General features: G+C 40.6%; 1 protein-coding gene across 1 annotated transcript; it reads right to left on the bottom strand.

The window, feature by feature from the left end:
* Window positions 1-1,680: 1,680 nt before the first annotated feature.
* Window positions 1,681-12,309, bottom strand: LOC131967981 (antigen WC1.1-like). Its single transcript, XM_059328732.1, has 11 exons — window positions 12,281-12,309; window positions 11,853-12,169; window positions 11,466-11,759; window positions 4,438-4,752; window positions 4,249-4,344; window positions 4,000-4,053; window positions 3,484-3,689; window positions 3,160-3,254; window positions 2,075-2,175; window positions 1,909-2,009; window positions 1,681-1,797 (listed from the first exon to the last, which is right to left on the bottom strand). The coding sequence occupies exons 1-11, from the start codon at window positions 12,307-12,309 to the stop codon at window positions 1,681-1,683; spliced, it is 1,725 nt and encodes a 574-aa protein (XP_059184715.1).
* Between the last annotated feature and the right edge of the window lie 1,081 nt (window positions 12,310-13,390).

Below are 13,390 nucleotides of genomic sequence, written 5' to 3'. Positions count from 1 at the left end.
TTTCTAACATTAGGCTAACATTAGCTAACGTTAGCCTAACCCTTTCTAACGTTCAGAATTTTCAGAGCTCATTGGCCTGTTATGTGCTAGTTTTTGTACTTTGGCTATCGTACATGATTGTTAGCTGTTGTCCAAAGGGCTCTAGTTATACTAACGTTAACTTTTGGAGCTTAGCTTCATTAACTTATCTCTAAATAACCGAGATAACAAATGTTAGCAATGTTGTTCTGAATGGTTCATGTAAATACTGTAGGACCAAACTAACGGAGAGCTACTCTTGGTAAAGATGGTTAAAAGACTTGTTGTCCTGGAAACGTATGCAACTTAGACCTGTACATATTTAATTTCATCATGAACCATTAATGTCAACGAGATACAGTTCATCACGTTTACACTGTGACCTGTACATTTTTGCCTGAAGCTGAAGCTTTTCATCGACCTTCTCAACAATAAAATGATTAATTTAACCCTCCAATGTATAGTTAAGGCCCTTTTGGTGACTTCGAGATGATTTATAATCTTTCTGTCTCCAAAAATGATCAATTGCCTCCTGTGAAATGTCTCCTACTGTGACAGCTGCCATAGCGCCTGTCACCCAATGTTGACTGTTTGTCCGAGTGAGTGGAGGGGGCGGGGCTTAGCCATAGGTCAATTCTGATAACAATGACCTCTGTTGTTTTTGTCTCTTTTTTTGTATTATTATGGTTCTTGTTGTGCTAAATGTGCTCCTGCTGCTGAGCTCTTACTCACAGCAATAAATGAGACATAAAGTTAAATCATAAAGTTCATACCTCACTGACTAGATGAAGTTGGTCTGAAAACAGCCTCTGATGTTTAAAGTTCCACTTTGTCTGTTAGCTTCATGATGTCGTACTAATTATTTTGAGGACAAACACCAACAGATGGTCGACGTGGCTCCAGATGTAGATACTGAGCAAGACTCACTGCCTCTATTTGGCTCTAGGTTAGGAGAGCACATTGTGCCCTCTTACTGAACCTTTCCTGAAAACCAGTTAGAACCAGATCAGGGTGCAGCTATTTCAGTAAGAACCATACGTACAAGACACCATCGGCCTAAAAACTATTCTACTAAGTAGAAAGGGAAGGTGTCTAGTTTTTAAATGAAATATCACCAGGTGTCCAGTATGGGTTGGCTACTGAGTCACCATACAAAATTGACCAACTGCGACAAAGCCCAACCTGTTGTCTGGTCCCACAGCCAGAAGAAAACTGTGAATTTAGGAACTTTTTGTCACTTGTGATCCTTTCTTGTGTTCTTTTAATAAATGGTAAACTGCCCCGGTTCTTTTGTTCTAGACTTGGTTTTTAGAAAAGACTCAAAACAAGTGAATACAGAGTGCGGGAGGCTTTAAGAGCCCCGGCTCTAACAGTGTTTAGATATTTAACATGATCCTGCTGGTTGTTCCTGGTCGGCCTGGGTCGCTGTGTGTTTGCTTTGAATCGTGCCGGCTGCTTGGACTCTGTAGACCTGCTCTCACCTCTTACTTTAGTGAGGTGTTTTAGGTCTTCTGGAGGAACCGATAGGCTCAGGGACATGTTGTGGTCTTTTCAACATAATGTAATGGAACAAATCCTGATTATTGAAGGGAACTTGTGAATATAAATCCATGTGGGTGTGAGACGAGCTGCTTGGAGGTGCTACTCTGCTCCCTGAGCTCCTTATTCTTCAGTCGGCCCTCCTTCAGCTGCAGGAACACCCAGGTTATAATAATCCAGCTCCACGTCCTCCCGTCTGCGGGGCTTCTGCACCCTGTAGACCCTGTAGACCCTGTGGGTCTGGAGAGACATGACGCACACAGATGTCACTTCCTGCTCTCTTCAGTTCAATAAAACAGACAGAGTGCTTCATTTCAGTCGGCGGTCTAAACAACAGACGAGTGTCAGTACCTTAAAATAGAAGTAAGAGGCAATGTTCGCCACCAGCAGAATCAGCGGCAGGACGACCGCTCTGATGATAAAAGGTCTCGGATCTGGTGGATCTGGTGGATCTGATCAAACACACAGACACACACAGTGAGACAGTGAGGGAGGTGGAAAGAGAGCGTTTGGTTACCAGGATAACTCTGGTTCTCTGAGCTCTGAGTGACGGATCTTCTGGCTTCTGTCCGCTGGAGGAACGCCTCTTGAAAATGGCGAGTTAGGAGCTCAGGGCTGCTGGGACAGATCTCACTCAGTTCTCAGAGAACCAGAGTTATCCTGGTAACCAAACATGCTCTGTCCTACAGTTCAGTGTTTGCTGTTGTCATTATACACTTTGTATACGTTTGGTTACTATATGAGCTGTGTAACACAACGACAGGAGTCACAGTTGCCCTCATTTATCAAACGGGCGTACGCCAGAAAGTGAGCGTAAAGTGGGCGTACGATCATTTCTGCAAGGCTCGGCATTTATCAGTCTGGACGTGAGGAGGATCAGATCTCAGTCTGCTCTCAGCTCGTGAACACAAATTAGAGTCAGCGTGAAGTCGACACGTCTGAGTCTGAGAACTGATCTGAGACTATTGATCGATGCCTGGAGCTGATCAAACTCTGTGTGTTTTGTTTTAATGGTGACAAACCAAAGGATGTTTTAGCTATATCATTTATTACTAAAACCTCATTAAAAATTAATACAAGTTCAGTGAATAAGTACTTTTATTTCATAAATCTCTGTCGCTGCGTATTTCTGTAAAATGTCTATTTCCTTCTGTTGTTATTTGTGACGGTGGACTTTGATAATGAAGCGACTTTAGGGGGGAAAATCCTCTTTTTGGCCGTATTGCATCCTTCGGTGCCGTAAACTCTCGGGGCGAGCCATCTGGGTCGGGTATATATATTATATTATATATACTGTATATATTATATATAATAGTGCGTGGTATTTAATTGACGCTTGTTTCGAGCCGCCACATTTATCAACAGCCGACCATTCTCACGCTGTGATTGGCGAGATACGAACGTTTGATAAATCCCACGTCAAACCTGTCGTAAGACAAAATCTACACTCAGATCTGCTCTCGTTTCTACGATCGTTTGATAAATGAGGGCCAGTGTCACATGCAGAAACAACAACATGCATGAACTCTGTTGGCAGCTGATCATTTTCAGTCTGTTTGATGAATCTTCTTTAACAAACCTGTAAACATTCAGCTTACCTACAACAGAGACAAAGAGCTGACGGCTCTCAGAGGAGAAGCTATGAGAGAAAACATGGACGTGATAAACACAGCTGTAGTTTCCTTGGTGGGCGGGCTCTGCAGCAGGAAACAGGAAGTGGGCATACTGATTGACAGCTGGCTGGGTGAGGTTAGGAAACAGGAAGTCAGCAGAGTGATTGACAGCTGGCTGGGTGAGGTTAAGAAACAGGAAGTCAGCAGAGTGATTGACAGCTGGCTGGGTGAGGTTAGGAAACAGGAAGTCAGCAGAGTGATTGACAGCTGGCTGGGTGAGGTTAGGAAACAGGAAGTCAGCAGAGTGATTGACAGCTGGCTGGGTGTAGTTGATTGCTGAGGTGGAGGAGGTGAAGGAGAGCTGGAAGGAGCCTCCTGGGTACTGAGGCTGGATGGAGCAGCTGATGGTGAAGGTGGAGCCTCTGAAAACCTGAAACTCCTCCTGATGCTGCTGCTGCTGGGCCTCAGAGACCCCGTCCATGGAGGAGGACCAGGAGATGTTGGGCTGAAGCAGCAGGTCTGTAAATACAGAGAGGTGATTGGCTGAAACAGGTCTGTAAATACAGAGAGGTGATTGGCTGAAACAGGTCTGTAAATACAGACAGGTGATTGGCTGAAACAGGTCTGTAAATACAGACAGGTGATTGCTTCAGCCAATCACCTGTCTGTATTTACAGACCTGTTTCAGCCAGACAGGTTCCTCCAGGTGTGTCCTGTCAGGTGAAGCTCAGCAGTCTATGTCTCCGGAAACAAGAACACTTCTCTACACTTTAGGATGTTTACAGTCCAGTCCATTATAAACCACTGACTGTCACTGTGACAGACTCACTGGAAACATTTCTGTCATTCATGATGTCATAGATGATGTCACTGACAGGCTTACCTGAACAGACGAGATCCAGGATAAACTCAGAGGAATCTGAAGATGCACAGTCCCTCAGAGCAGATCCAGACTGGACACAGTCAGGGCTGATCCACCACACAGATCTGACTGAGGACTCCTCTCTCCCTTCTACAGAAACAGCAGAACCACAGTCTAAGTCTCTGCAGGCAGCTGCTGCTTCCTTCAGGGTCCAGCCAGGGTAACGATCAACCACTGGTCTCCATTCTCCTCCTTGTATCAGCTCCAGTGTTCCTGCACAGCGACTGTCTCCTCCCACCAACCTGACAGGCTCTGAACACAATCAAGAGAGTCATTAGTAAAAGAATAAAGTGAGTTTGATGAGAACAGAAATGAACCAAATGAAAGCTGCAGCTCCTCTTCTACCTGAGCAGGTGAGTCCAACAGCTCTGCCAGGTGAGCAGGTGTTTCTATCTGAGCCTGAGCTTCTACAGTCCAGGAGAGCAGACTCATTTCCTCCACACTGGAACTCTTTGGTCCACATTGGAGCCTCCCCTTCTCCATAGAGCGCCCCCTGGAGGACTGAAGGAGCCCCACAGCCAAGCTCCCTGCAGACCACCTCTGCATCCTGCTGGTCAAAGTCAGCTTCACACACTGAGGACCAGCTCTGGTTAGACTGGTCAGACTTCAGCTCCAGTCTGCCTGAGCACAGACTGGTCCCATTCACCAGCCTGACAGAGTCTGGAGAGGAGAGAGGAGAGAAACAGAGAGGTAAAAGACACCAGACACAGAATGAAAAGATTCTCTCTAACTATAATCCAGTGAATCAAACTGGACTGCAGCACATTTCCAACATTAGTTCATCACTGACTACAGAACGCATCTTTATAACACCAGAGACTGCTGCAATGTTCCCACTACATTTACATTTATTACACTCCATTTCTGGTATCCATTTTAAACAAAGCTTCAAGTTGTTTACAAGCCACAACACAACATGATCATCTGTTCTCTTCCTCCTGCTCAGGAGAGATCTACAGCACAGGATAAAAATCTGTTTCCAGAATAACAGAAGTCAGCAGGCGGTCCAGGTGGAATCCTGCTCGGAGCCCTTTCCTGCCAGTCTTCTCCTCTGTCTCCCTCTTTCACTCTGTATCTCTGCCAAAAAGGTGACCTCGTAAAAAAGTGATGGGGTTGGACTTCCTCCTTTTAAGGAGTTGCCATGGTGATGAACACCATGCAGGTGTGTAGATACTGACGGGTCCTGACTGGCTGAGCTGATCAACACTGTGTCCAGAACACAGAGACTGATGGTCTAAAGATACTCTGGACTATCTCTCCTGTTCAACTTTTCACAATCTCGTGAATAATTGGTGGTTTAATGAAATGCTGTTTTTTCCCCTTTGTTTTAATCTAGGGCACAATGATGTTGGCCTTTGGAATTATGTTTGGATTATTGTTTTAGTTATTAGGAACAAAAGAACCACGAAACGTTAGAAAATATTATAAACCACAATAAAACAAGAGGGTTTTTTTTTTGTCCAAGAGTTACTGAATGAATATACGTTTGTTTTGCAAGGAGATAATTAGTTCGGTAGGCTTTGCTGTAAAATGGGAGGTAAAGGGGCAAACTTAATTATAATTTAATTTTTCAACACAGCCACTTGGCTGCTGCACAATGTTGAAGGACAAATAGATGTGGGTGTGTGTTTATGTGTTTGTGTATGTGTGCTTGTTATATGTGTGCATGTTAGTGTGTGTTTATGTGTTTGTGTATGTGTGCGTGCTTGTTATATGTGTGCATGTTAGTGTGTGTTTATGTGTTTGTGGATGTGTGCTTGTTATATGTGTGCATGTTAGTGTGTGTTTATGTGTTTGTGTGTATGTGCTTGTTATATGTGTGCATGTCAGTGTGTGTTTATGTGTTTGTGTATGTGTGCTTGTTATATGTGTGCATGTTAGTGTGTGTTTATGTGTTTGTGTATATGTGCTTGTTATATGTGTGCATGTTAGTGTGTGTTTATGTGTTTGTGTATGTGTGCTTGTTATGTGTGTGCATATTAGTGTGTTTATGTGTTTGTGTATGTGTACTTGTTATATGTGTGCATGTTAGTGTGTGTTTATGTGTTTGTGTATGTGTGCTTGTTATGTGTGTGCATATTAGTGTGTTTATGTGTTTGTGTATGTGTACTTGTTATATGTGTGCATGTTAGTGTGTGTTTATGTGTTTGTGTATGTGTACTTGTTATATGTGTGCATGTTAGTGTGTGTTTATGTGTTTGTGTATGTGTGCTTGTTATGTGTGTGCATATTAGTGTGTTTATGTGTTTGTGTATGTGTGCTTGTTATGTGTGTGCATATTAGTGTGTTTATGTGTTTGTGTACGTGTGCTTGTTATATGTGTGCATGTCAGTGTGTGTTTATGTGTTTGTGTATGTGTGCTTGTTATGTGTGTGCATATTAGTGTGTTTATGTGTTTGTGTATGTGTGCTTGTTATATGTGTGCATGTTAGTGTGTGTTAATGCTACGGCTGCAGCATGTAATTTTAGTTGGTAATTTTGCTATGATAATGGGTTTTCTAAATTGGAAGGTTTAATTGGTAATGTTTGATAAGCTGCCTAAGAAAGGGCTTAGAATTGCCCACCTGAACATATGCAGTATCAGGAATAAATTGACTGAAGTTGCTGATGTACTGTTGGTAAATACTTTACACATCAGTCAGAAACTCATTTAGACGGTACGTTTGAGGATTCATCATTGATGATAAATGGATATAATATTTTGTGAAAAGACAGGAATTCATATGGTGGAGGGGTTGCTTGTTATATTCAAAGTCATATACCTGCTCTAGTTAGGGATGACCTGATGACATCTGATACTGAAGTACTCTGGTTACAAATTCATCTGACACATCTTAAACCAATATTACTAGGATGCTGTTACAGGCCCCTAATGCTAATAGCTGCTATTTAGACAGGATTTGTGGTATGCTAGATCATGTGAGTAGTACTAATCATGAAGTGTACTTTTTGGGTGATTTGAATGTAGACTGGAATTCCTCTTGTTGTCCAATGAAAACGAAACTTGTGGATACATGTGCTGCTTGTAGTTTCTAGCAGGTTGTAAAGAAACCCACCTGAATAAGTTTGAAGGGTGACGGCACCAGAGCTGCTACTTGTATTGATCACATATATGTAAATGTACCTGAGGTTTGTTCTGCCTCCATATCTGTCCCTATAGGTTGTAGCGACCATAACCTTGTAGCTATCGTAAGGAAAACAAAAGTTCCCAAGCCTGGTGTTAAGATATTAAAGAAAAGATCTTTCAATCATTTCAATCCAGACAAATATAAGGAAGATATCAAGAATGCTGAATGGTCAGAGGTGTTCTCAATGCAAGATCCAGAGGAAGAACTTTTAGCTTTCAATAGAATACTTATGGCAGTGGTGAACCATCATGCACCAGTCAGAAAGTTAACAGTTAGAAATGTTAACACCTCATGGTTGGACGAAGAACTAAAAGGATGAAGGAAAGGGATCAAGCTAAATTGTCAGCAATTTCATCAGGTCTTAAATCTGACTGGCAAGTTTATTGTAAACTAAGAAACTTTGTAACCAAAACTAACAAGAAGAAAAATAAATTGTCTTATGAAGATAGAATCAATGAAATCAAACATGATAGCGAACACTTATGGAAAACCTTGAACAATTTATTAAGAGGAAACTGAGGGAGGTTTTCTCACAAAGCCAGTAGACATAGCAAATCATTTAAACAGCTACTTCATGACAAAAATAGATACATTGGAAAGTAGTGTCAGCTTACGGTCCAATAATATGGACTTATCTCTTCAGTTAATAGCAGAGATTATGGAAGACAAAAAGTGTGGTAATGAATTCAGTCACGTTAGAGTTACTAAAACTGAACTGATGCTGATGACATGCGAGGATAAATCTCCAGGAGTTGATGACTTTGATGGTAAACTCCTCAAACCTATTACTGCACTAATTGCACCTATGGTCACACACATTATTAATCACTGCTTCAAGGAAATAAGTGTCCACAATCATGGAAAATATCCAAAGAAGTGCCTATACCAAAAAATAATAGACTACCGTTGTCTGAGACCAACAGTCGATCCATTAGCCTAGTGACGATTCTAAGTAAAATAATGGAGAAAATTGTACATGAACAGATTCAGTCTTACTTTGCCCAAAATAATTTAATATTTAGCAGCAGCAACAGTTGATGATTTCAATGTGAATTTAGCCAGTGAAATGACTCAGGTGGACTGGATCAATAACAATAAACTAATCTTGAATGTGTCTAAAACAAATTGTAAAATAATCGGTACAAATCATTCTTTAAGTTCCAAACCAAAGCTTAATCTCACAATAAATAAAACGGTGATAAAGCAACTAGAAGTAGTAAAACTTCTAGGAGTCACCATTTAAAATAAATTATCATGGGATGAACATATAAAAAAAGGTTGTGACTAAAATGGGAAACGCCATATCAATAATCAAAAGATGTGCTGAATATTTAACGTATCAACTTGTTAGGCAAGTGATACAGACTTTGGTTTTGTCTAATTTAGACGACTGCTCTATAGTCTGGTTTATTACTTCATTGAGTAATATAAGGAAGTTGCAGTTGGTCCAGAATAAAGCAGCAAGAGGAGCTCTTTACTTTAATAACTAATGTTAGTAAAATGCACAAATCATTAGGTTGGTTAGATGTAAAAACTAGATTTTTTTTTTTATTACTGATGGTTTTTATTAAGAATTTCAAAATAACAAAATCACCTCTTATTATTCATAGAAATGTGTCTTTCAGTTCAGAGGCACATAATTATTCAACAAGGCATGTTGGAGGTTGTTTCACTTTATACCAAGATCCAAGACTATGATTCAACGTACAGTTATATATATATATATATATATATATATATATATATATATATATATGTATGGGTGGTTCTCTCTCTAGTAGAATCAAGAAGACAGCTGGAAGTCCACTTGACTACTTGCATGGTCATTATCCCTCTGTATTGCAATTTGATCCTCCAAGTGCTACTGAAGTACAGGAAATAATAGCTGATCTCAATAATTCTGCAGCAGGTCATGATGAAATAAGTGCATCACTGCTTAAGGAGGTTGGTTTTCATATTGTACAACCACTCACATACATCTGTGGAAAGTCTATGGAAAATGGAGTTGTTCCTAAAAGTATGAAAGTCACTAAAATTATTGCTCTTTTTAAATCTGGGGACCCTAGTAGCTTTACAAATTACCGTCCAATATCAATTCTGCCCTGTTTTTCAAAGGTTTTAGAGAAACTGGTCTACAAGCGAATATTAGAACATTTAGATGCACAAAATATCCTCTATGAACACCAATATGGGTTTAGAAAGAAACACTCGGCATACATGGCCTTATTACAACTTGTTGACTAAATGTATGCAGCTATGAATAACAGTGAATTTGCTCTTGGTATCTTTTTAGATTTGTCCAAGGCCTTCGATACAGTCAATCATGACATTTTAATCAAAAAACTGAAGCATTATGGTTTTCATGAACAGACTTTGAAATGGTTGTGCAGCTATGTATATGATAGAGAACAATATGTATTTGTGAATGGTTCAGTATCAGGCAGGACTAAAATAATGTGTGGGGTCCCTCAAGGTTCTATTCTGGGACCGTTGCTGTTCCTCATATATATTAATGACCTTCCTGCTGTATCTTCCAAATTACTGATGACACCAACGTGATCTTAGCAGATAAAAATCTTAATTCCCTTATCTCTCTTATGCTAACAGTGGCATGGAACAAATTTCAAAATGGTTTCAACCTAATAAATTATCTCTAAATATAAAAAAAGTCTAATTTTATTATATTTGCTAATAGAAACAAGAAATACTGCAAAGATGAAACAAAAATTATAATCAATGGAACAGAAATTTCCCAGGTTACTTCCACAAAGTTTTTAGGAGTTCTGGTTGATGAGAGATTCAGCTGGAAAGAGCTCATCAACCTGGTCTGTAGTAAAGTTACAGATCGCTTGGTGTCATCAGGAAAATTCATGACCTGGTTAATCTGTCTACTGACTTTATATTACAGCTTGATTTATCCTCATCTTATATACTGCAACATTGTTTGGGCCAGTACATATGCCTCCAACCTCCACAGTATTTATCTTGTTCAGAAAAGATTTGTTGGAACTGCCACATTTTCAAAACGACTGGATCCTTCTGCTCCCCTTTTCCAAAAACTCAAGATAATGACAATTTTCAGATCAATATATACCAAATATGCATTTTTATCTTTAAGTATATGTAAATTCCAAATCCCATTCCTAAAGCTTTGAGTGAATATTTCCATGTTAAATCACAATTACATAAGTACAACACTAGACAACTAACAAGATTACACCCGCCTCACTATCGTACGACCCTCGGGCAGTTCTCCTTAAAATACAGAGGATCAATACTCTGGAATGATCAATTCAATAGTTCAATACAGTTTTCCTCTCTGACTATATACAAGAACAATTGAGTGGCTGCTCTGATTGCTCAGGTCACTAAGTAGTTCACACACTCATGCACAGGTACGCATGCACACACACACACACACACACACACACACACACACACATTCTTTTTAATGCTCCCTAAACACACACACACACACACACACACACACACACACACATTTCTACGCTTTTGTTTTATTTTACTTTTAATATAGTTATATTTGCTTCATTTTATATTCCTTTTATTTCATTTTATTTTTGTGTGATAGTTACTTGTTTTAATTTAACTTGTGAATTTTAATATAGGTAGAGGCCTGTAGAAGCCCTTTGGGGTTTCTTGCCGCTACCTTGCACCTTCCTTTTGTTCTCATCTCTTTATCCTTGTCTTTTGTCTTATTTGTGCAAAATAAAAAAACTTCAAAACTTCAAAAACTTCAAGTCAGAGGATGGCATGGTTCACGTCCTGGATGAGTGTGTGTGTGTGTGTGTGTGTGTGTTTAGGGAGAATTAATAAGAACTGTGTGTGTGTGTGTGTGTGTGTGTGTTTAGGGAGAATTAATAAGAACTGTGTGTGTGTGTGTGTGTGTGTGCATGTGTCTGTGTTGCACAAATCGTGCAGTCGTATCACTGTATTGTAATGTTAGACAATTTCTTTTCTTTCAAATATCGGCACTAAATGAGTTTCATCCTCCCTGATACGAGGATGTGAGTCCACTAAAGCTCTGCTAGCAGCCGGGTTCACAATACTCTGAGGGAAACTCTTGGCTTACCTGAACAGGTGAGATCCAGGATAAACAAAGACAAATATGAAGATATGACATATATAGATCATAAACCACTGACTTTCAATGTGAGAGAGGAAGGAACTCACTGAAAACATTTCTCTCATTCATGATGTCATAGATGATGTCACTGAAAGGCTTACCTGAACAGGTGAGATCCAGGATAGACCGAGAGGAATCTGAAGATGCACAGTCCCTCAGAGCAGATCCAGACTGGACACAGTAAGAGCTGATCAACCACACAGATCTGACTGAGGACTCCTTTCTCCGTTCTACAGAAACAGCAGAACCACAGTCTAAGTCTCTGCAGGCAGCTGCTGCTATCTTCAGGGTCCAGTCAGAGTAACGACCACCACCCACTGGTCTCCATTCTCCTTCATGTTTCAGCTCCAGTTTTCCTGCACAGCGACTGTCTCCTCCCACCAACCTGACAGGCTCTGAACACAAACAAGAGAGTCATCAGTAAAAGAATAAAGTGAGTTTGATGAGAACAGAAATGAACCAAATGAAAGCTGCAGCTCCTCTTCTACCTGAGCAGGTGAGTCCAACAGCTCTGCCAGGTGAGCAGGTGTTTCTATCTGAGCCTGAGCTTCTACAGTCCAGGAGAGCAGACTCATTTCCTCCACACTGGAACTCTTTGGTCCACATTGGAGCCTCCCCTTCTCCATAGAGCGCCCCCTGGAGGACTGAAGGAGCCCCACAGCCAAGCTCCCTGCAGACCACCTCTGCATCCTGCTGGTCAAAGTCAGCTTCACACACTGAGGACCAGCTCTGGTTAGACTGGTCAGACTTCAGCTCCAGTCTGCCTGAGCACAGACTGGTCCCATTCACCAGCCTGACAGAGTCTGGAGAGGAGAGAGAAGAGAAACAGAGAGGTAAAAAACACCAGACACAGAATGGAAAGATTCTCTCTAACTATACTCCAGTGAATCAAACTGGACTGCAGCACATTTCCAACATTAGTTCATCACTGACTACAGAACGCATCTTTATAACACCAGAGACTGCTGCAATGTTCCCACTACATTTACATTTATTACACTCCATTTCTGTTATCCATTTTAAAACAGCTTCAATTTGTTTGCAAGCCACAACACAACATGATCATCTGCTCTCTTCCTCCTGCTCAGCAGAGATCTACAGCACAGGATAAAAATCTGTTTCCAGAATAACAGAAGTCAGCAGGCGGTCCAGGTGGAATCCTGCTCGGAGCCCTTTCCTGCCAGTCTTCTCCTCTGTCTCCCTCTTTCACTCTGTATCTCTGGCAAAAAGGTGACCTCATAAAAAAGTGATGGGGTTGGACTTCCTCCTTTTAAGGAGTTGCCATGGTGATGAACACCATGCAGGTGTGTAGATACTGACGGGTCCTGACTGGCTGAGCTGATCAACACTGTGTCCAGAACACAGAGACTGATGGTCTGAAGATACTCTGGACTATCTCTCCTTTTCTACTTTTCACAATCTCTTGAATAATTGGTGATTTAATTGGTGGTTTAATGAAATGCTGTTTTTTCCCCTTTGTTTTAATCTAGGGCACAATGATGTTGGCCTTTGGAATTATGTTTGGGTTATTGTTTTAGTTATTAGGAACAAAAGAACCACGGCACGTTAGAAAATATTATAAACCACAATAAAACAAGGAATATGAAGAATACCTTTGTCTGAGAGTTACTGAATGAATATAAGTTTGTTTTGCAAGGAGAGAATTAGTTCGGTAGGCTTTGCTATAAAATGGGAGGTAAAGGGGCAAACTTAATTATAATTTAATTTTTCAACACAGCCACTAGGCTGCCGCACAATGTTGAAGGACAAATAGATGTGGGTGTGTGTTTATGTGTTTGTGTATGTGTACTTGTTATATGTGTGCATGTTAGTGTGTGTTTATGTGTTTGTGTATGTGTGCTTGTTATATGTGTGCATGTTAGTGTGTGTTTATGTGTTTGTGTATGTGTGCTTGTTATATGTGTGCATGTTAGTGTGTGTTTATGTGTTTGTGTATGTGTGCGTGCTTGTTATATGTGTGCATGTTAGTGTGTGTTTATGTGTTTGTGTATGTGTGCTTGTTATA

Source organism: Centropristis striata, unplaced genomic scaffold (assembly GCF_030273125.1).
Source record: "Centropristis striata isolate RG_2023a ecotype Rhode Island unplaced genomic scaffold, C.striata_1.0 Scaffold_27, whole genome shotgun sequence".
Lineage (NCBI taxonomy): Eukaryota > Metazoa > Chordata > Actinopteri > Perciformes > Serranidae > Centropristis > Centropristis striata.
Note: the sequence above shows the minus strand (reverse complement) of the source record. Positions and strands in the feature narration are given on the sequence as shown.